The 24,774-nt window shown below is 36.2% G+C and overlaps 1 protein-coding gene across 1 annotated transcript in view; it reads left to right on the plus strand.

Annotated features, from left to right (window-relative positions):
* Positions 1–24,774, plus strand: part of adamts10 (ADAM metallopeptidase with thrombospondin type 1 motif, 10) — a 70,502-nt gene that overhangs the window by 40,744 nt on the left and 4,984 nt on the right. The window contains exons 16-24 of the mRNA XM_051117836.1: positions 1,519–1,652; positions 9,253–9,376; positions 15,498–15,578; positions 18,191–18,354; positions 18,815–18,941; positions 21,496–21,625; positions 22,079–22,283; positions 23,456–23,632; positions 24,301–24,460. Coding sequence (XP_050973793.1) covers positions 1,519–1,652; positions 9,253–9,376; positions 15,498–15,578; positions 18,191–18,354; positions 18,815–18,941; positions 21,496–21,625; positions 22,079–22,283; positions 23,456–23,632; positions 24,301–24,460 — 1,302 coding nt within the window. The remainder of the gene's footprint in view (positions 1–1,518; positions 1,653–9,252; positions 9,377–15,497; positions 15,579–18,190; positions 18,355–18,814; positions 18,942–21,495; positions 21,626–22,078; positions 22,284–23,455; positions 23,633–24,300; positions 24,461–24,774) is intronic.

Here is a 24,774-nt window from a genome sequence, read left to right on the forward strand (position 1 = left end):
TAGTGATTTAAAAGGATCAACAACAAATTTGGTCAGTGTTATCTAAAGACCCTTGTGACTGTAAATTGTGAAGATCGTGACTTTTCGCTGAAGGGCGTGTCCGTTGGCTGTCTGACAAACTTCATTTCGCCATGAAAAAGGAAGTTGTTATAATTCAGGCTTAAAATGTCCGTTCTGCACCAAAATTCACATGTTTGATAAGAGTCCTGTCCTGAACACATGCCCATGACCATATTCAGTTATAGTCATAGCGCCACCTGCTGGCAACAGGAAGTGCCATGTTTTACACTCTAACAAACTCCTCATAGAGATTTAATGACATCAACATATTTGGTCAGTCTACTCTTAAGGCCTTTGTGATGTTAAATTGTGAAGACCTCGAGTTTTCTTTGAAGGGTGTGTTTCGCCATAGGAATAGAAGGTGCTGTAGCTCAGCCATACAATGTCTGATCTGGACATTGGTAAGAGTCCTGGCCTGAAGACATCTAAAGACTAATGTTCAGTTATTATCATAGTGCCACCTGTTGGCAACAGCATATGTCATGCTTTGCACTAACTCAAACATACCATGTTCAATCATTTTTTTATAAAAGTGCTGGTCTAAAGACATTTGGCACATATAAATGACTTTGATATATACTGTGTTTTCTTAAAGCCACCGAGCTTCCATGCTGTCAGTCTCCTCTTTCCTCACACATCATGTGAGTTGCATGATTTCTTCTTTGTCTCTCAGGGAATGTGCTGGGAGAGGCTGTTTTCCCCTCCATAGTGCTTTATTCTTTGTTTCTCAAATTTGTAGTGCCGTTACAGAGAAGACGGGAAATTAAGCAAGTATGTGTATATGCGTTTCAGCTGCTTTATCTATAAGCAAACCATCGAAAATGTGCCCCAGACCCCCCCTTCCCTTCAGCTACTCAAGGATGTAACAGCAGTGGAAGAATAAACTAACTTACATAAACCCCACAAGCTCATTAAAATACCACATGCAGCCATGAAGCTCTACAGAGTGCTGGCAGCCGTCCCACAGAGTTAGTATAGTTATAAAGCTCTGTTTGGCTGCATGAAATATGCCTTTCACATGTCTCCATTGTTGGAGGCGCATTAAACTGCGGAGCAAATTTGCCAGCAGTTTGTTTTCAAGTTTGTTTTGCCGTTGTGTAATGTTGTAAAGTTAACAATGCATAACACATGAGGAGTCAGTTCTGTACAAGCAGCAAAAGCATAATGGCATTAGAATTACTTACAGCGCGTGTCATATTAAATTTCGGTCCCATATACCATATGCACACTTAGTAGCTTTGTAGATTTTATGATGTCCCATGATGCTCATGAGGTTATGTCGGTCAGTTTCAGCTGATGTTTAGCATAACTAGCTTCCTTTGTCTTTTCTATAGTATGCAACTTTCAACTCCATATATGTCATACTGAGTATCTGCCAACTCTTTTCTTTTTCTAAGTATGTAATGTTTCTGACTAAATAGCTCATGAGGTGTGATGTTTTGCACATTTTGGCCGCAGGTGGAGTGAAGTCATGTTCGCTGAACTGCCTGGCAGAGGGCTATAACTTCTACACCGAGCGCGCTCCAGCTGTGGTGGACGGCACACCTTGCAGGGATGATTCTCTGGACGTTTGTGTTAATGGCGAGTGTAAGGTGAGACATTTACAAACTCTGTTCTTCAAGTGTATATATATCTGAGAGTCTTCAGATGTTAGTGCTCATATAATACACTTTTTCAGTTGTTGTTTTTTTTTGGCCTTGAACGTCTGCCAGAGCAAGAGACAGAACAGAAGAGAAAAAATCCCTCTTGACACATAGATCCACCACATCTCTTAACACATTATTGTAGCAATATGGAGCATCCTGGATTTAATTAGAGCTCTGAACTGTTAACTCCATTGCTCCTCACCACATTTTTCAGTAACTATTAAGGATGCTATAATGCTAAAGCTTTTTAGACAGCAGAGTTAAGTATTGTTTGGTTGGTTTGAAATTGATTTTATATAACTTAGGGCTCAACAATAAGGATAGGCTGCTGTCCTGGGACCAGTGTGAGAGAGTGTTGGGCCAAAACTTGCCGTTTTGGGGCAGTGTTGTGTTACTTCCAAAAATGTTGTTTATTGCCCTTGTACAACATTGCAAAAAAAACAAAACATAAGTTTTTACTTTTTACTAGTTTTTACTGTTTGTAAAAAATACCTGCTTGTAATTACATCTGAATTTAATTTCTGTAACTACATTTATATTTACACTATAGATCTATAGACTATATATCCCTTACACCTTAACCCTTACCACTAAACCTGTCCCTAACCTTAACTGTAATAGTAGCAAAAGTGTTTTGCAAAACATTCATTGTAGGAACACAATAAGTACATTGTACTTATTTTTTCATGTATACAGAGTAGTTAAGGCCACCTGATGTAAATTGAGACAATTTTAAATGATTTCTACACTGTTGCTCCAATTTTTTCTGAATTATCACCACATTTTTAAATGTTTTCTACACTGTTGGTGCAATTTTTCTGAATTGTCACCAAAGTAATGTTGTCTAGGTAACATAAGCTGTTGTAAAAGTGACTTAGAATGATTTTAAAAGCATCAATGTGTCATATGTCTTTGTGTTACAGTTGCATTATAGCTATATAATTTCCAGACTGTTGTATATTTTTATGTTATGAAGGGGGAAAAATGATTAACAACAACAACAGTAAAAATAATAATAATACTTTTTGACAAATGCCATCACAAAAGAATGTTCCATTTATTTAATTATTTTAATTATTTTATTTAATAATTTTATTTTGCAAGGATGCAAAAAAATTGATTAAATGTGACAGTAAACGTAATTTTACAAAAGATTTAGCAAATAAGTGCAAATAAACATTGCAGATAATTATTTTGAACTTTCTTGAAAGAATCTAGCTGGGTAACATAAACTTTTGCAAAAGTGACTTGAAAAAATGTTTCTAAAAACATCAGTGTGTCATATGGTTTTGTTTTACTGTTGCATTATTGCTGTATAATTTCCAGACTGTTGAATATTTTTATGCTATGAAGGGAAAAATGATTAACAACAACAGTAATTATAATAATATTTTGACAAATGGCATCACAAAAGAATGCTCAATTTATTTAATTATTTTAATTAATACATTTATTTTGCAAGGATGCAAACAATTTATAAAATGTGACAGTAAACATTTGTAATTTTACAAAAGATTTAACAAATAAGTGCAGAAAATAGCACTTTCTTGAAAGAATCCTGATAAGGAATGTGTCATTGTTTCCACAAAAATATTATGCAGCACAGCTGTTTCTAACATTGATAATAATCAGAAATGTTTCTTGAGTTTCTTGATTTATGGAGGATCATTTGAAAAATGTTTTTAAAAGCATCAGTAACAATGTGTTAAGCTACAACCCAGTCAGTTATGTTTTGCATCATATGGCTTTGTTTTACAGTTGCATTATAGCTGTATAATTTCCAGACTGTTGTATGTTTTTATGTAATGAAGGGAAAATGGTTAGCAACAACAACAACAACAAAAATATTAATAATAATAATATAATAATAATAATTTGACAAATGCCATTTTTATTTAATTAACACTTTTATTTTGCAAGGATGCAAAAATGGATCAAATGTGAGAGTAAAAATATTTATAATTTTACAAAAGATTTAGCAAAGAAGTGCAAAAAACATTGCAAATAATTCTTTTGAACTTCTGAATTCTGATAAAAAATGTGTCATGATTTCCACAAAAATATTATGCAGCACAACTGTTTTTAACATTGATAATAATAAGAAAGAGTAATGGCTGCTGAAAATTCAGCTTTGCCATCACAGTAATACACTAGATTTTAAAAAATATTTCTGTTTTTACTGTATTTTGATGACATAAATGTGGTCTTGATGTGGTCTATTCTTATAATTATAATTTTCATTAAATGGTAATGTTTCTTTATTGCTACTATCATTGCTACTACTATAATTATTACACAAAAGAATGATCAAATTTAGTTATGATTTAAATTAAATGTTAAGTGTTTGAGTTTACAAAAAATCATAATTATTATAAATGAATGAATGAATGAATAAAATATACCTCTTTAGTGTTGGCACCTAAAATAAATGACCTTTGGTAATACATCCATGGCAGCTAAAAGCAAGCTCTGTTCTATATAATGTTTTAGTGGAAAATTGAAAGCGACAAAACATGAATAAAACATTGAAGTTGCCATACTCATCCATTCATTAGCTAGTTACTATGGTAAACAGCTGCCTCTGGTGTTCATGGTTGTACTTGTGTTGATGATGGGTTCTTCTGACCCAGTAGTACAATGTGAAGAGAGAGCAGCTGGAGAGAGCTGAAACTGAACTCTGGTTTGTTGCAAACAATCAAACAAAGTGTGAAAACGGCTTAAAATATGTTGTTCATTAGCATGTTTCATAATGCAAACTGTAGTGTACTTCATTTTCTGTTTTGTTGTGCTGCACAGGACAGGCTGCATGTGCGCCTTTGGAGCGAGTTTGGTTGGTTTATCTTTGCGCTGTTGTCTAGACCAATGGTTGTTTTTATCAACAGTTCAGTTTAGTCCAGCCCCGCTCTGCTCTGCTCTGAATGCTGCAAGAACTCGGTGACCCCCCAGATCCATCTGTCCTCAGTACACGCAGCTGAACATGATCACAGCGACTTCTCCCTCCCTCCCCGCCGTCAGCTCTCACCCTTTCTCCATTTCTTTCCTTCCCTCCTCTCTTTCCTCCATCTCCTTCCCTCACTCGTTTTCTCTGCTTTCTTATTTATGGTGCATATAAAAACCGAAGAACAGCAGGGGGAGAAATCAAAGTAGTGTTTGCAGCCTCATAGTGGCTTAGCTTCCAAACAATAAGGGTTTGATTATGAAAGCGAAAGCTTTGAAGCACAAGGCATTAAAAGCAGTCCATGGAACCACGTGTCCCAAAGCTCGGCTCTTTTCGGTCCAGCGCAGGACATGCCCAGCCCGCTCCGAGCGGCCACTGACTTACCATTGTTGTTGTGAGGAAATAGGTCACACATTTGCAGGTTATGGAATCTAGGCCAGGTCAACAAAAGTCTTTGGAGCTTTAGTTGGATTTTTGTGAAGTTGCACAGGCCTGGATTTGGAAAGTCTCAAGCAGTTTCAGGTCTGCTGTTTACTGAGTTCATTTTGTGTGTTACCTTTTACATGCTGACAGCAGAGACTCTTCGGTTTCTTCATTAATGGTCTGGATTTTCTGCAGATTTGGCCTCTTTGGGGAAACTTTGCACAATGTCAGTGATAATGGATTGTGATCGGTCAAATTCTGGGATTGCTCTTGAGATTATACGTCAAACCGTGATGTTTCTATTAGGGCTATCAAAAGTAACATGTTAATACATGTGATTAGTTAAATTTGTTAACACCATCTGAGCCCTTGACTTACTTTTCTATGTGGGATAGAAAAAAGAAACTTACGAGAATTAAAATTAAAAATAGGCTACCTGATCTCATGACAAAAACGTACCTGTGGGAACTTTTTCGCGAGACGCTAAATACGTACCAATAAGTACATATCACTGCAGTTTCCAACAGAAATAAACACTAGAGGCGGTAAAACAGCGAGCACTTGTAATCGTTTTCGTACACAGTTATGATTACAGCTCCATATGCTTCGCTTGCCAGGTGTAACAAGCTTGCAATGTAGCTCAGGCGGGATGAAATTGGATTTAGGATGCGGAATCCTTGGGTCCTGTCAAAAACATGACTCATGATTAAAGAGCTGAAAGATGAGAGATAGAAAAACAAGCTAAAACTGCATGCTTGCAACTGAATTTTTACGTCACATTCGTTTTTGTTCATACTATCGGATAAGTTTAGGTGTAGTGCAGATGGTTATTTTAAAATTAAGCGGCACTTAATGGTAAGGGTGTAACGATACATGTATTCGTACCGAACCGTCACGGTACGGGCATCTCGGTTCGGTGCATGAAGCCTTACAACGAATACAGGCAATTCACTCTCAATCCAGAAGGGGGCGCCCACAGTAATGCAACGCTGTTTGATAACCTACCGCAGAAGAACAGCGAATGCCAGGAGTTGCATACTTGAAAACAAAGACCACTAGACAGTGGCCATGTGCTGATTCTGAACGCGTCTCTCACTGACAAAGGAGTATAATGTTACTTTAAAGTGTTGCACACTCAACTGTTTGCGAAATGGAGCTTTGTGCTCTTGTATCCTACCTCTCTCATTCGTCAGAAATCCAAATATTGGATAATATTTTCATATTGACGATGTATCCAAATGCTAACGCGTTCCTACGGTGACACAGTGAGGCGGGTGCGCTTATGTATATGTTTTGTGTTTGTGTGCGCCGGCGCGATTACTTTAACTTTCCTCATACCAGCAAAATCAACTTAAACAAAAAACAAATAGAATGTCGCTTTCTGCCATTTGAGTTTCCTTTCTGTCACAAAACTGAACTGAAACTCAGCAAATATAGGCTACGATACATGTCGCACTGTTTTCCCCCCTTGTCTAACAGTTAACTAAATTAATATATGTCAAGTATTTATTCCTTGTATGTATGTATGTATGTACTGCAGATTTTGTAGCCTATATATGACATTATAATTTGATATAATATTTATTTTTAAATGTAGGTGGAATTTTTTTTTTAAATTTGTACTACTGTCTGTTAAAAATACATGAAAAGAAATCTAACGCAGTAGATTTTTTTTTTTTTTTTTTTTTTTTTTTTTTTTCCTGTTGTACTGAAATTGTATCGAACCGTGAACCCTGAACGGAGTTACGTACCGAACCGTGAAATCTGTGTACTGTTACACCTCTACTTAATGGACATTTCAAGTCAGAGCTGCAGTGACACGAACAAAACCAACGTCACATAAAACGTACCATATGTATGTTCATCTGTTCCGGGGAAAAAACAAACTCGCCACTCAGTGGACATTTCGAATCAAATATGATGCGAAACGTGCAATACATATTTTGCGTGTTGCGATAAAATGTTTTCACAGGTACGTTTTTCGTCATGAGATCAGTTTGAAAATAGGGTTATTGCCAGCTGCTTGCACACTAGCTTCTAGTGCACACATAAATACAACACAGGTTAAGCCAGAATAGACATATTTACCAATTATTAACATTTTACAGTAACATGGAGAATAATATGAATAAATAGAAATTAATTTTAAACAACGTACTGATATCTGAAGCTTTCAAGCTTCAAAAAGAGTGCCAAAGCACAACAAAACCACTTATTCTGTGAAAATCTGAACATCTGCTTTGTACCTTGAAATATTCATGTGGTCTGGAGTCATAGTGCAGAATACATACTGTTGACTAAAATATATGAAAAAAATATGTCTGTTTTTAAATTAAGTTCCAGTTCAAGCAGTAAGTATTTTGCAGAGCACATGCCTTTATGTATGCTGTGTCTAAAATTGTATTGTTTGTCTGTAAATGGTGTGAAGTTAATACATTTCATATTAAGTATAATTTATTAAATAGAGCATGAACAATAGTTTCATAAAAATGTGTGTAAAGTTTCAGCTCAAAATACCTCACGGATCATTTACTTTGTTTTGAAAATGCCTATTTTGAGTGAAAGCAGAAACTCTGTTTTCCTGCAAGACTCTTTAAATGCAAATTGTGCTTAAATCATGCATTTTAAAGCCATATTAGTTTAAACTTGTGATATGCGGTTTTCTGAGCGCACACATCCGAAGCACACACACAGAAATAGCATGTGTTCTCTTTCGTGTCTTATTGTGCTTAAACTGCCAAATACACACAAGTATATGTTAAAAACCCACGAGTTACAAAAACAGGTAAAGGTAAACAGCTGGGAAAGAAATTGAATGTTTATATTAGATCTTTGCGGCAACAGCGTAATATACAGTAAATAAATAAATCCACTGCTCTGTTGTCTCCTCTGAGGCTGCGAAAACAAAAATGGCGGTGCCGTGGGTGGAAATGTACAGATTAAAGGAGAAGTCCACTTCCAGAGCAACAATTTACAAATAATATACTCACCTCCTTGTCATCCACAATGTTTATGTCTTTCTTTCATCAGTTGTAAAGAAATAATTTTTTTTGAGGAAAACATTTCAGCATTTTTCTCCATATAGTGGACTTGTATGGTGCCCCAATTTTGAACTTCCAAAATGCAGTTTAAATCAGCTTCAAACGATCACAAATCAATGTAAATGATCCCAGCCGAGAAAGAAGGGTCTTATCTAGTGTAACAATCTGTTATTTTAATAATAACATTTATATACATTTCAATGCCAAACGCTCGTCTTGTCTTACTCTGCCTGGACTGTTCGTGACAGTTAGGGTATGTCGAAAAACTCCCATCTCATGTTTTCCCTCAACTTCAAAATTGTCCTATATCACTATTTTACCATTTTTGTTAAGGGTGTTTGATCTTTTTGTTTACTTTGCAAAGACTGTGTCGGTACTTCTGCAGCGATGTAGGATGATTTTAAAAAGATTTTTGAAGTTAAGGGAGAAAATCTGAGTTTTTCAACATACCCTAACTGTCTTGAGTCAGAATACACAGTGTTTAGGGAGAGAAAGGCAAGACGAGCATTTGAGATTAAAAAGTATTTAAACTGTGTTTTTTTTAATGAAAATAACCGATCGTTTCGCTAGATAAGACCCTTCTTCCTCAGCTGGGATCATTTACACTTGAATTTGGGATCGTTTGAAGCTGCATTTAAACTGCATTTCGGAAGTTCAAAATCGGGGTAACATATCGGTCATTATATGGAGAAAAATGCAGAAATGTTTTCATCAAAAAACAATTTCTTTACGACTGAACATCGTGGATGACAAGGGGGTGAGTACATTATATGTGAATCTTTGTTTTGGAAGTGGACTTCTCCTTTAGTCGACTTTTTTTCACATGCTTGCAGAGAAAGGCTTACAAAAACAAGGTTACTGGGTTGTCCTTTTTCACATTTGCTGGGTAGGTAGATGCACTGAGGACCTGATTATAGCACTTAAACATGGAAAAAGTCAGATTTTCATGATATGTCCCCTTTAAAGCTGTTGTAATATTACATATAAGTGATTTATAACTTTTATAAAGATTAGAATTTACGCAAATCTATGTATGTATTTAGTGTAATATCTGCAAATTTTACATTCCTTTTCTGCTGTAAGTTCACATTTTTTTAATTCGCCTTGACCTTTGACCTCTCTAAATATGTGTGTGTATCTGCAGCACGTGGGCTGTGACCGGATCCTGGGCTCGGATGTTCGGGAAGATCGCTGCCGCATTTGTGGAGGAGATGGGAGCAGCTGCCAGGTCATTGAGGGGGTCTTCAATGACTCCTTGTCTGAAGGAGGTACTGAGTGTGTGCATTTCAGTTTGAACTGGAACAATTTGTAACAATATGTGCGAAAGAAACATTGCTGAAATACCATTTATCTCACTGAGGACCCGGGCGTCGAAAAGTTTCCACCGACAGTTCCGTTTCAGACCAACAGCCTCATGAACTGATGTTTTAGGTGTTAAAATGCAAGCCCTCAATGGGATAGTTTCAGTAAAACAGCTTTTTTCTTGACGGAGGTAGAGTGTCTATGGCTATGGATTTACAGTTGGTGTTAAAATCTGATCCCTGAATGCTTAACCAAAACTCATTTCAGCAGAGTTGGGAGCTAAAATATTATTCCTCTCAGCTTTTAAGTAGAGCTAAAATAGTTGATTTCTGGGCCGGTGTGCAGGTTAAAGCACAATTCCTTCGCTGATTATTTATTTTAATCTTAGGGAGTCGTATATTAACACCAACTGTAAATCCTCAGAAATGAAGACTTGCTTTCACTCTGAATCATTTTTGCTTGTTTGTTGATGTCATTGTTGTAGTCACATCATGACTCATTCAGTCTGACTCAGTTCTGGAATTACTTTTTACCCAACAGGAATCGATAAATACAAGTTCCACCTTATATTTTCTTTATTTTTAATGAATGATTTTGTTTCAGTTAGAAAGATGTCCCATTATTGCTGTGAACAGCAATTCAAAGTATCACTATTACCGCCCATAGAAAGGGTTATTTAAAAGGAATGTCTTTGTATAGAAATTATTTAAACTACTTGAGAAGAAACACTTCATTGTCTGTAGTCTGGGTGTATTTCTAAACATTACGGCCTAATTTTACAGTAGCAATTGCGTAATTACCGCATGTGCAGATAAACAACACTATGACGAGCCATAAATTTATTTTAAGTGAATTTCCCTTAAGTGTCCTTGAGATGATGGCTAATATTTTTTCTGTTAATGGTTAAGTGAAGCCTGCAAATGCACATGTGAGACTGCTATTTCTCTTGTTAACTGAAGTAACACAAGCCTGGTGCCTGAATTGAGTAGCTCCCCCCTCAAACCTCAGAAATGTGTGTGTGTGACATGCTTTGAGGTACTGGGAGCAGCCTTGGCAAGTTCCTCTGGTATCTGGGGGAGTATTTTGAGGCCTGGATCTAACCCAGAAGTCCAAGTGAACTGGATTGTCCAGGACATAAGAGAGACTGTTGCTCCTTCCTTCGGTGGCGCACGCAGACCTCTTTAAAGCCCTTGATAATTCTGCTTTCCTGTTCTCCACTTAGTGCTTTCTCAGCCTGTGTCCAGAGAGTTGTCAGTAAACACGCTTCTCAATTAACTGGAAAACTTTAAATTCAACTTGCATTTTGAGACAAGACTGTAGTTAATTAGGTGAAAAGGTGGATACGATTCTAGAGGTTTCTAATGCTATAATTAAATCAGTGCATTTCACTATTACAAAAATCCACAAATGCATTGCAAGCTGTTTTAATATTTCAAGCCCTCCACCCTCTCTAAAAAAATAATCTAATTGCTTTGCGGCATGTTTTGACACAGAACAGGCACGAGAAGTGATTGAGTCATGTTGTCAAGAACGAAATGAAAATCAGCTCACCATAAAAGAGAAGGAAGGATGGAGATGGAAGCCAAAAGCAGTTTAATGGCACAGTTCAAAACCAAATACACAGTAAGAGAGTTTACAGTAAGAGACAAGTAAAACGTTGTTTTTTATAATAGCTTTTAAAAGGGTGTTTACAAAGTACAGTAGGGAGAACTAAAATCCACAAACTAAGAATGAAATGCATAAAAACAAAGTAAAAAGGAAAATGCAATACGGTGGCTAATTCAAACTAAGTAGGGAGAAAAAATAAATGCCTACAGTAAAAACAGTATTATTGTTAAATATTATTACATTTTGAATTTTGAATAACTGTTTGCTGTTTTATTATTTTTTAAAATAATACCCCAGTTTTCAGTGTCACATAATTCTTCAGAAATTATTCTAATATGCTGATTTAGTGCTCGAGAAAATATTTGGTTAATATTTTTGTGGAACTGTGATATATATTTAAGGCGTAAAACGCAGACGAAATTGCGGAATCCAGTCATAAAAACGGAATTTACTGTATAACGCGGAATGTCACAGAATTTGCCAAATTCTTGTGGTGTTTTCAGCCTCTGCCGCCTCAATGTATGAGTACATGATCTGCTCTGAGAGTCACTTCATAAGTATTTTACCATTTCGTTTGAGAAAAACTATTGTCTTATCAAATACAGTAACTTACAGTTTTTCACAGCAACCTATAAATAAAAAGGTTCGGTTTAGCTTGAATAAACTGTGATAGTACTACTACTACCAATAAAATTATTATTAAAACATTATTTATAAAGACATATTTACCAAAAATAAATAAATAAATAAAATCAATTAATTAGAGATGCTTTGATTATTAAAATGTAATGAATCCATTAAAAAGGGATCCAGAAAATTATTGGAAAACAGAATTTGGTTAAAAAAAATAACTGTACAAATATTTTTTTAATTAAGTTTCATGATTTTAAATAATTAGATGTGCTTTTTGATGAATAGAATTTAATTTAATCGTTAAAACTGAGTCTATAAACATAAAAATCGAAAAAATGTAATCCAGAAAAATTTAAATGGAAAATGGAATTTTGGAAATGGAATGTTGGAATTTTATTTGTTTATTTATTGGTAACAATATAAACATTTTACTATCACTTTATTTTTTTCCTCAAATATTTACCGATGTAATGTGGCATATCAGAACATGTGCATTCTCTGCCAGGTCATATCAATGTTTACATTTTTTTATTCTTAAAAAAGGTAAGGAACCCAGAGTAATATACAGTAAAGGGGCCCACAATTCCTGTTGTTGGCCCTCTTCAGAGTTTAGATGTGTTCAGAGAAGCTATATAATGACTTTATGGAAACTCAAACAATGTTTTTAAGTGTTTGTGCGGTGAACATCGTGCTTCAGGTCAGATATGTGTTGGACAGCTGCCTTGCTATTGAGGGGTACACAGGGGCTCCAGCCATTCTGAAAAGGCGTTTCATAATTACCTGCTCACATGCGAGGCCCAAGTCATAAACGCTGGGATACAGGATCTCAGCCATGCAGAATTCCTTCCGATGGTTTGTTCTGAAACAGACACACTTCAGTTAGGATTAGGGTTTCGTGAGAGATTGGAGAGATCTGAAAAACACCAGAGTTTCCACGAAAATATTAAGCAGCACAATAGTTTGAGTTGAAATAATGCTAAGCACAAAATCAGAAGGTCTTGCAACTCTGAAGATTGGAGTAATGGCTGCTTAAAAAATTTAGCTTTGCCATAAAAGGAATAGTGAGCAGGTAAATGACACTGAAATGTAGATTGTGATGCTGCAGCGGTGGTTTGGATATGAGCTGGTTTGGTGTGGGTGGTGTTGTTGAATGGCAGGCTGTTGGCTCTGTGCTAGACTGAGGGTTATTCTCAGCTGCAGGAAGCTCTAGTGGGCCACTCCCTGGGCGGGCGGCGGGAGAACATTGACCGCAGTGGCTAGCCGAGGCCGAGATGATGGGCTATTCTTGGCTCCGGCTGTGTTTTTGAGTTCAGGGTTCTTGCGGGTACAAACACAATTTAAACACAAAGAAACCCAGTTTATTTAAAAATGTGGTCAATGAATGAGGTGCTTCCAGGCATTGTGCTCCACAAAATGCCAACTGACTGACCAGTCCACACAAATGACCACTAATGGTTCATGTCTGCCTGCTTTCTCTCTCTTTCTGTGTAGGTGTGTATGTGTTGAGTACTCTAGTATATCTGAGTGTAACAGAATCCATTTATTTAAAACTACAAGGATTTTTGATTATGTAAAGAAATCAGATATGCATGCATACATATGACATGTCGGTGTGTCCTGCATGACTAGTCAAATTCCTGAAAAAATTGACTTTTGAACTCCTTCTGTTCAGTGAATCAGAAACACTTAGTGAATCTGATTTAAAAGAGAATGATTAGTGTGTTTAACAAATGTTAAATAAAATACTTTGTATTTTTAATGTATTTTTTATTATTTTATATTATATGTAATAGTCAACATTTGAACTTCTTCAAGTCTTCTTCAAAGTTGTCCAAGACAAGAACGAGTATTGTTTTGGCTTTAGGACAACTTTGATGAAAGGTTTTTATGAACTTCAAATGTTGACTACTGTATTTTATGTATTATTTTTTTTATATCTTGGTCATTCTGTGTCAACAAATGAACAAAACCCTTTCTTTTAAATATACCTGAAACTGATACAGATCAAATACAGAACCTTATGAATAGACTACTGAGAGCAAGTTAATGTGCCTCAACAATTTTCAGTGGATGTTTTTATGCAGTTCTTTTGATTGAAGGAAACAAGATACATTTCTAATTTCAAAATTATATATTATTCAGACATTCCTCTTTAAATGCATTAAGTATAAGCTGTGTGCAAAGTAAACCACATTTGATTTCCGATAACTGAAAATTAGTAAAATTCAACCATTTGAACATGGAGCTACTTTTGAAATCCCCATATCTATGGGAATGAACTATATGGGGCCTTGAAAATTAAGATTTCAAAAGAAAAGTTTAAGAAGAATGAAAACCTAGAAGAATATTAAAATATCTTGAATACTTTTAGAGTTACAGGCATGCAAACTTTGGAAAAAATAATATTTATGGCCCACAATTGTGTTAATAGAAAGTCACAAGATCATCACTACATATGTTTGTCTTTCTACAAAAAAATATTAACGAAGTTAACAAAATTTCCAAAATTTGGTTGATTTGACACGGAATGACCCATCTGTATTTAGTTATCGGGATGCATTTAAAGGGGTCCTATTATGCTCTTTTACAAAGTCTTGATTTTGTTTTGATGGTGTACTAGAACATGCTCTCATGCTTGGTAGTTCGAAAAACACATTATGTTTCACATAATTTACATTATTACAATACCTTTCTCCCCAGCCTGGCACAAATGGCTTGACTAGTTCCAGATTTGATGAAGGCCCACCTTCCGACAAACAAAATGTGTTGTGATTGGTTAGCTGTCCCACTGCGTTACGATTGATGAACAGCTTAGACAGTGTTTCAGTACTGCCACGCCCCTTGCCAAAGCAGCAAGTTCTGTGTACAACTGTTAGCGCAAGCTAGATTGAAGTCTTATGTTTTAAATATGGATATTTTTCTTATAAAAACGCTTCTATTCGCTACAGGAGGCCTTTATTGACCCAAGGAGTCATGTGAGGCACTTTTTTTATGGATGGATGCACTTTATTGGACTTGTTTTGGACTGATGAAGAGAAACACTCGTCTATGCCGTTCTAAAACTTGGGAGTGTCAGGTTAATTTTTAATATAAATCCAATTGCATTCGATTGCAAAAAACACTTGTGTCCAAAGTCCTAAAGATCCGTTCGTTGTAGTTTTTGAAAAGGGATTTTTTAAAAACGAAGTATCTCCTTTTGGAGTGGACTTTGAGATTTGTAACTTTGTAGCTAAACATACACACCTCACACTGACTAAAATGCAAAAAGTGAAAAAGCATAATATGTAATCTTTTAGTCCACCTTTGTGCATATTTTCCAAGAAATTTGTTATATAAGTTCTGTTGTTGAGGACAACAAATGCAATATAAATATTTCTTCCACATAAATAGTACAATAATTGTTAATGGAATCATTAAGGAACCAAAATCGTTAACAGTAATCGGTAATCAGAACCAGAACCAAGAGATTTCTATTGATACTGTTGTACATATGTTATTGGTTTCATTCTTTGTGGCACACTCATCGCCTTTTGACTATTCACAACAAAAATCTGTGTCAGTGGCAGGACTGGATTGAAAAATTAGTTTAGCTCTTTTCTTTTTTTTTGCTCTTTGGTCAGAAGCTGGAGTTGTTTGCAGGCCTGTGGTGGAATCTGGCCTTAAACACGTTGTGTGTTGGGCAGCAGAACTGAGGGACGTTGCCCAGGAATTCGGTCGGAATCTCAAACCTCTGCATATCCCATCACAGTCGCTCTCAGTGAAGCACTACTAACTTCATTGTTCTCTTGCTGTGGATTAATGTATGTGTGCATGTATGTGTGTCTGTGTGTGTGTGTTCTCTTTTAGGTTATGAGGAGGTGGTCAGAATCCCCAAAGGATCTGTATTCATACACATCCAAGAGCTCAACGTCTCTCACAATTACTTGGGTGAGACACAATTTTTCATGGTTTGACTCAAATATGAGCCTCTCATGGGAAGCAGAACTAATACACTGTTGGAGTTAGTGGATTCTGTAAAAAGCTTCCCAGCTGAATTGTAAGCAAAGATCTAAAGGGACTTTAGGTGCCTCATGGCTCAGCTAAGATGACTTGCGGCCTTTTCACATATTGTTCATATTTCACCCTGGCTGGTAATTAAACCTGGGTAGTCAGATTATAAGATTTTACAAAATGCATTTGTAAACCCTTGATTAATAGGTGTGTGTTCATGAGATTATTTGTTTATACAGTCACTATTTTTCGTGTAGTCATATTCTGGGGTATATTCTGCTTGTCTGTAAATGGTTTATACTTTATTAATATGGTGTGTATTGAACTTGGTCCTCCAAACAGTTTTAAGCCAAATTCATTTGCTTTGCAATGTCCTGTTTATCATTAGACCACTATCCTGTGACCAATGTGTTTACAAAGTCATTGTCAATTTCAACCTTTTAAAGTCATAATTTTGACTTTTTATCTCATAATTTTGACTTTTTAAGTCATAATCATAATTTAGGTAAGTCATAATTTTGACTTTTTATCTCATAATTTCGACGTTTTATCTTGTAATTATAACATAGGTAAGTCATAATTTAGACTTTTTATCTCATAATTTTGACTTTTTATCTCGTAATTTTGACTTTTTATCCATAAATTTGACTTTTTACCATAAATTTGACTTTTTAAGTTTTAATCATAATTTTGATTTTTTATCTTGTAATTTTGACTTTTTAAGTCATAATTTTGACTTTTTATCTCATAATTATGACTTTTAAAGTCATAATTTTGACTTAGTATGTCATAATTTCAACGTTTTATCTTAAAATGTCGACTTTTTATCTTGTAATTTTGACTTAAGTCATAATTTCGTCTTTTATCTCGTAATTATGACTTACGTAAGTCATAATTTAGACTTTTTATCTCATAATTTTGACTTTTTACGTCATAATTTCAACTTTTATCTCATAATTATGATTAAGTATGTCATAATTTCAACTTTTTAAGGCATTAATTTTTCTTCCATGACGGAAATGGGCTTTCATAGTTTTGTAACTGCACAAGTGCATAATATGATCCTGGGAAGAAAAAAAGAGATGGGAGGACAAAAGATCAGTTAATCAATCAATCAGTGTATATTTAAAACGCACACCAAGGTTGACCAAAGTGCTGTATAATATAGTAATAACTACAGCAAAACGCACAGCAGCAAAAGACAGATCACAATGATCACAGATTGTTTTGAATGACAGAGAGAATAAATGTCTTCAGAGCAGACTTTGAAGTCTGAAAAATTACATTTGAATCCTTTTGCGTTCCTCCAAGAAACTTTTAGTTTTCTTGCAGAAGAGAAGAAATATAGCTTTTCCTCTAATCTCATTTCCATTACCAGTTTTGCATTTGCTTGCAAAAGTATTGCGGTCCCCTGAGAAACTTTGCATTTGCTTTCAGAAGCATAGAAATGTAGTTTTCCTGCCATCTCATATTATTTCCATCACCAGTTTTGCATTTGCTCACAAAGTTCTCAGCAGAACGCAAAAGTTTTGAGAGCGAATGCTTAAGTTTTAAAGAGAACCCCGGGCATGAAGACTTGTATGGCTTAGAATAACATAAATGAAAAACCATTCAATAATTACATTATAAAAAAAAAAAAATCCACATCATTTTATACATATTTTGGACTATGGAGGGTGCCATTCTTTCGATGACGTGAAATGGTTGCACTCGGTAAGCTACTGGCGCAACCTGTTGCTATTTTTACCACAACACAACTCAGAATAAACAACTTGGAAATTAAAATACTGATACGATGCCACAGCTACTAAAAGAGCTTATAGTTGGTGATGAATATAAGCACAGACTTAAACCAAATGCAGCACCAATTTTTTACAACAAGAGTCTAAACGCCCTTAAATATTGAGTAAATTCCACATTGAGAAACTCCTTCAGTGGCTCCGATGTCATGACAAGCATCGCATTTTTACATCCTGCCAGGATGGCATCTAGCGTTTCTTGTCTCTGCCGTTTATAAGCTCTTTCAGTATCTGTGGTCTACTAAAAGCCTCAAAGGCATCAGGGCTAAAGTGGAGAAAACAAAGACGCGGGTCTTTAGGAAGTTTTATTCTCCTCTTCTTATTGCTAGGAAAGCAGTGAAGACTTACATTGCTTCTCTTGTTACCCTTCGCCTGAAAATTACAACCAAAAAGCTGCACAATGTGGCATCGTATAAGAGTTGCGTTGTGGTAAAAATAGCAACATGTAGCGCCAGTAGCTCACAGAGTGCAACCATTTGATGTCATCGAAATAATGGCGCCCCCCATAGTCCAAAATATGTATAAAATTATGTTTTTTCTAAATAAAGTAAATTCTACTACATATTTCAGTAAGAGACATCATTTATGTTATATTAAGCCATACAAGTCTTAATACCTGAGGTTTCCTTTAAGAGTGAACACAAAACTGTTAATAGAAATAATTAAACCTTAATTTAGCACGTCGTTCAGTGTCCGTGTCGAAGAGTCTGTTGTATTTTGAGACCCGTTAATCATTAACCCTTTCCATAGTGTTAAAGAGCAAAGGAGATCAGTACTTCATCAACGGCAAGTTGACCATCGACACGCCGAGACGCTTCGACATCGCGGGAACCACCTTCCACTACCGCCGACCCACCAATGAACCGGAGACCCTGGAAGCACTCGGACCCACCAACATAACCCTGATCGTCATGGTAACTCAGAGATGCTGGGTGGTCTGTTTAAGCAGGATATTTGTGCACTGCCGGTGTTGGTACAGATGCCTCAGAATTTAGACAGCTGCAGTATATTTGCTATGTGGGTCAAGTGTAATTTTCTGTATAAATGTTATTCAAAGTTGAAGTGTGTAATTTGTTCGATATTTTTCATAAACATTGTTCTCCTATCCCAGTTTAGTATAGTGAGAAAGCAATGAGTAAGCTATTTGTAGGTTAATTGAAGTGTAAACAATGTGTTTCCTTGATTTCGATCAACCTGACACAGCTGCAGTGTTGTGAGTCATAGCAATGGAAGATGGGTAAACAATTGTAAACAATTTGAAAACAATTGCTAATTAATTTCAGTACAAACTGTCCAACTTAATGAAAATTATAAATGTTTGAGTGTTTTATGGTCTGATCAGTCAGTTCAGTCCAGTTGTGTGGTGTGTTGCAGGTGTTGGTCCGTGAGGAAAATCCTGGGATCCTTTACCGTTTTAACCCACCTGTCAACAGAGATCCCCTGAGCAGTTATGCCTGGCATTATACATCCTGGTCCCGCTGCTCAGCGCTGTGTGCAGGAGGTGACTGTTTTTCTGTCATAGTTTTAGTGTCTGTTTCAATGTCTGAGAGAGGCATTGCAAAGTTTTCCTCAAAGAAATTAATTTAAATGGTGTATACATTCACAGTGACTGCTAAATGCATAAGAAAGTCAAGCTGCCCAGTACAGTTCACACAAACAATGTAAATTTCCCATGTCTGACTGTTAGGATGTGCATGAACCATTTGAAAGCCTGGGAATAAAACAATTACATGGACTGTGTACACCAAGACCCCAGCTTTGATGTCACTTCCTATCCTCAAGCTCTTTCCTTTTTATTCTTGCATTCATGCTTTGTAAGTTAATGAACCGTATTTATCTTGCTGATAAGAAACTGTTAGCTATGACTCAGAACTAATTTGCTTTTGAAAACATACACTGCTCCAGAATCTAGTGAGCTGCCTCATTGCAGCATTTTAAGGCATCATGAAGATTTTTAGTTAACAACCATAATGGAGAAGACAATGCCATAATACATAAAAATAAAACCAAATGCTGATTACAGTGCTGGGAAGTGTTGTTTAAAAAAGGGATGTACATTATATTGGTATCATATCAGTTATCAGACTATGTCAGATTTTTTTTAACGCTATTGGTTCATATTAGATATATATCAGCCAACAATTAAAATTTAATTATGCATGCTCATTTCACCATTTTTTAAATTTAGATTACCTTTGCTGTAATGTAACACTCATGACATGTAAAACAATAATAGTTTACTAATAACAGTCAAATGTAATTTTTAGCCAGATCTCAAAATGTTTAGCATGTTGTTTATTTAATACTAATTTCACTTGCAGCATTTGAAACTATTTATTAATTTTTTTTTTCAGTGAAGACTCTAATGCTCACCAAGACTACATTTATTTGCTCAAATATATAGTAAATATTGTGAAACATTATTACAATTTAAAACAACTGTTAAATTAAATATTAGAATTTAAATATCAGTCTTTTATTTGTTTTTGCCTATAAAATGTGACTGAAATTAGTTTTTGTATCCACCTTATTCTTTAATGCGGAAGTAAGCCATTGGGCTTCATTAGCTGCTATAGGGAAATAATGAGAACAAGTAGCAATTACTGGGGTTCAAGCACTTTAGGTGTTTAAGCACATAAGGAAAAAGTCATGACATATTATTTAGCAAGCCTGTAACCACCTAAATCAATTATTAAAAAAGCATTTTTTGTCAAATCCAGGTTACTTACCATAGAAATATGATGTTTTTATAACATTTATGACTGCTATAGTGCCAGCTGTGGTCCGATCTCCCTGAAACTTTGCAAGCTTGTCTACAATCACCTGTGGCATGTGCTCAGTGGGTTTCGTGAAGTTTTGAGTTTTCGTTTAGGCTTTATAGGCTTTTGGGTGTATTTGGACGGGTAAATTTCAACATATTTTTGATAATTATTGACCTAGAGAGTCGCCCTCAAAAAATGTGATACCGCCCCCAGTGGCTGATTTCTTTCAAATTTCTCACAGACCTTTGGGGCTGTGAGTCAAACAGGCCCACTGAGTTACGTTCCAATGGGCCTCCGTTAACCTTGTCTAACAGGTGCTCAAACTTCATCGGCTAATGGTGGCCATGTTTTTTTTGAGATGCGCAAATGTCCCCATAGACACTTGTGGCACTTTGGACCAAGACCGTGCACAGCGATTTTCATGTTGATAGGACAAATGATTGCCTAGTTATAGCCATTTTTATGTTTTTTCAACTTTTTTTGATAATTATTGATATACACTCTTCAGAGAATATTTCTGCACTGGTTTGGTTCCAATCAGGCAAAAAACCTAGGACTAGATTGCAAAAGGATTCCAACGACATAAGGCACTTGAACCTGCGACTGACGGTTTAGGAGTTATGAGTGATTTGGTAATTTTGATCGCTGTAGCGCCCCCGTCAGGCCGATTGTGGTGAGCCTCGGTCACATGGTCGGCGGTGTGAGTACTACCATCCCTCCAAATTTCAAGTCTCTATGACTTAGAGTTGTTACAGTTTCTAACAACTACAATCAGGTTTCAGCGCTATGAGCTTGAACCCCTAAAAAAACAACGTGCAGTAAATGGTAAAAATGTTTGCGCTACAAACCAGCGTGTTCATAATTAAGATAATACATTAAAATAATATTGTAAGACACACCTATTTGTAATATCAAGCAGCAAAACAAGGTGTTTTGTTCAGCTAAAAACAGCTGGACGCGGATGAGACCGGAAGCCAGACCCATAAAATGTACAAATGGTCGTGCCCACTCTTATGAGAAAAATAAGGTGGATTAGGGCATAATTTTGATGTTCAGAAGGCAGCTGTCTATTTAGGTGGTAAGCAGCAATGCTTCTCGCTAGATTTTGGAACAGAGCTGTAGTGTTCAACAAAACTGGCACAACCATCATACCATAATATCCACACAGGGATTGTATATTTACACAAAGTCAAGAATGAAACAGTCCTGACATCAAAGCTTTATGTTTGTATGATTAGGGTTTATGCTAATCTACTGTGATTAATATAGTGAAGACTGTTCTCTGTGTCACAGGGGTTCAAGTCCAGCAGGTAGTGTGCAAGAAGCAAGCCGATCTCTCGGTGGTATACAACCACTTCTGCGACAAGAAGAACAAGCCTAAAGACAAGAAAAGAACCTGCAACTTGGAGCCCTGCCCCCCAACGTGGGTGTTCTGTGTGTGTTTGTGTGTGTGGCATTAACATACATCGCAATCATATATGCACCATGCTAAATATAGGTGCAAATGGGATACATATGGAAACACATGGCGATCCGATCACGCAAACCACATTCAGAAATGGTCAGGGACGCATATGGCCACATCAGACTTGTAGAACATGCTAATGTGTCCTGATGCTTTCCAGACATCATCGAAGGACTGATTAGCCAGTCAGTGCAACTGACTATAGTATCTAAATCACTGTACCACACATATATTTATATTTTTTGTATTCTTTTTCCATTGAACATTTTTTTGAAAAGTTTATTTATGTATTTTTTAGACTTTTGTACTGTACGTGCGCAAGACTTCACATAACGTCTTTGGTATTTCTGATCAACGTGATGCAACATGTCATCAGTGCCTGATATCCTCTGGTATCTGTGTGCGTGTCAGGTGGTGGACTGGAGATTGGTCAGATTGCAGTCGAAGCTGTAACGGAGGAGTGCGTACTCGGGAAGTGCTGTGTAAGAGAAAGATCTCGGTTACAGAGGAGAAAGTCCTTGATGACACGGCCTGCACCCCACCACGGCCTTCTATCACTGAGCCCTGCAACAACCACACCTGTCCACCAGAATGGCATGCCCTGGACTGGTCTGAGGTAGAGGAACATCTGGGTCCAGCTGCATAAACTTAGTCTCTGTTATGACCAATTTTAAATGATTAGTTCACTTACAGAATGTTCATGTCTTTCTTTCTTCAGTCGAAAAGAAATTAAGGTTTTTGAGGAAAACATTCCAGGAGTTTTCTCCATATAGTGGACTTCAAAGGGATCAACGGGTTGAAGGTCCAAAATGCATTTTCAATGCAGCTTAAAGGGGCTCTACACGATCCCGGTCAAGGAAAAAGGGTCTTATCTAGCAAAACAATCAGTCATTTTCTTAAAAATATACAAATTTATATACTTTTTAACCACAAATGCTCGTCTTTACACATTACGTACAGTGCCTTGCAAAAGTATTCATACCCCTTCATTTTTTTCACATTTTGTTATATTGCAGCCTTGTGTTAAGCTGCTTTAAATTACTGTTTAACTTTCAGGTGTCCCAGAAAAGGGTGTAAATACTTATGCAATGGAATCATTTCAGTATTTTATTTCTAATAAATTTGCAAAGTGGTACAAACCTGTTTTGTGCTTTCTCATTATGGTGTATGGGGTGTAAACTGATGTGAAAAAAAGTAATTTAATGAAGTTTAACATAAGAAAACATAAAAAAAATGAAGGGGTATGAATACTTTTGCAAGGCACTGTAGTCATGTTGGAATAAGGTCAAGCATGACAGGTGGAAGTACCAACCTAGTGCTTACAAAGCAAACGTGCAAAGAAAGTCAAACGGCCTTTACAAAAAAATGGTAAAACAACAACATCGGACGATTTTGAAGTTGGAGGACAAATGCACATTGCAGAGTTAGTGCAAGATGAGCATTTTTTGGTTAAAAAGTATATACATTTTAAATTTTTTACTAAATGACCGATAAATTCGTTAAACAAGACACTTATTCCTCCGCTGGGAGCCCTTTGAAGCTGCACTGAAACTGCAATTCGGACCTTCAACCAGCTGATCCCCATTGAAGTCCACTACACAGAAAAATCCTGGAATGTTTTCCTCAAAAACCTCAATTTTTTTTCGACTGAAGAAAGAAAGGCATGAATCTTGGATGACATAGGAGTGAGTAAACTATCAGGAATTTTTTATTCTGGAAGTGAACTAATCCTTTAAAGAAAAAAATAGATGGCTCCTCTATTAATCTGTTGTCATGTGTCTTTTGCAGTGTACTCCTAGCTGTGGTCCTGGTTACAGGTACCGCGTCATTTTGTGCAGAAGTGGCGAGAACGGTGAAACGTTGCCGGAGTCAGAGTGCCCGAAACAAAGCCGTCCGACCACCAGGGTGCGCTGCAACATACAACGATGTCCACCACCACAGTGGGTTACAGGATCCTGGGGAGAGGTGAGATCTCATGTATTTAAAACTGTGAAATTGTCACACCTTATGATTTCATCACAAGCACTTTAAATAGAAGTGTTTGATGTGTAAGCGAACTTAGATTATGCTTTGAATAGCTGTGAATGGCAGCAAAAAAAATATTTTTAAAACATCAAAATTGTTTAGTGCGCAAGGAAATATTATATATATAATATTTTTTTTAATTCATTAAATTATCTATTTGATCACTACTAATGTTTATTAACTATTTTATTTATTAAATAAAAAAAGAGTTAATGGGAAAATGAAACGAATAGATCCAATCTTATACATGTTTAATTTTGTTATATTAATATGTTTTAAGGGCAGCTAAATCCAGATGTCCCTAAAAATAATGTTTTCGTTGTAAATGAACCCATATCCAAACCCTGTTTTGAATTAGTTTAATTGGTTTATATACAAGCACTGATGTTTATTTACAGAATCATAATCACTAATTAATTCACCCAGTGTTCTCATTTTTTCCATTAAATGTGCTAAATGATGTCAGACATTATAAAAAAGACATGAATTAGACTAAAATATCCAAAAATCCAGGTATGTGAGGTTCCATAAAAAACCTTTTTTGTATGTGTGTGTGTGTGTGTTTCTGTCCTGTTTGGCGTGTGTGTCTGTGTGTGTGTGTGTTTCAGTGCTCGGCTAGGTGCGGTATGGGTCAGGAGATTCGTTTAGTGCAGTGCCTATCACACACTGGCCAGCCATCCAATGAGTGCCCTGAGACACATCGTCCTGCCACTATGCAGCAGTGCAAGAGCAAGTGTGACAGCAGTGGCCCTACAGACAACCCTGAAGGTGAGAGGTCAAAGGGCAAGCAGATACACTTTGCATCCCAGTTAGCTGAATATTGGTCCTGTATAATATTATAATTAGTGTGTTCCAAATCATAACATGTTGAATAGCATACTAAAGATTTTTGGCCCACAGTTCATTGCTCTTTTAGCTTTAGTGCCTGCTAACGCAATTTTATGACAGTATTGGGTTGCAGTACTAACATACATAAATTATAGAGTGCTACATTATTGTATACTTATCCATATAGGAGTACTTTTTGTAGGCCAACCTGAAAGTTAGCATCACATTAGTTCCCTGTAGGATTTGTTACATGC

The sequence above is a fragment of the Labeo rohita genome, chromosome 8, assembly GCF_022985175.1.
Source record: "Labeo rohita strain BAU-BD-2019 chromosome 8, IGBB_LRoh.1.0, whole genome shotgun sequence".
Classification (NCBI taxonomy): domain Eukaryota; kingdom Metazoa; phylum Chordata; class Actinopteri; order Cypriniformes; family Cyprinidae; genus Labeo; species Labeo rohita.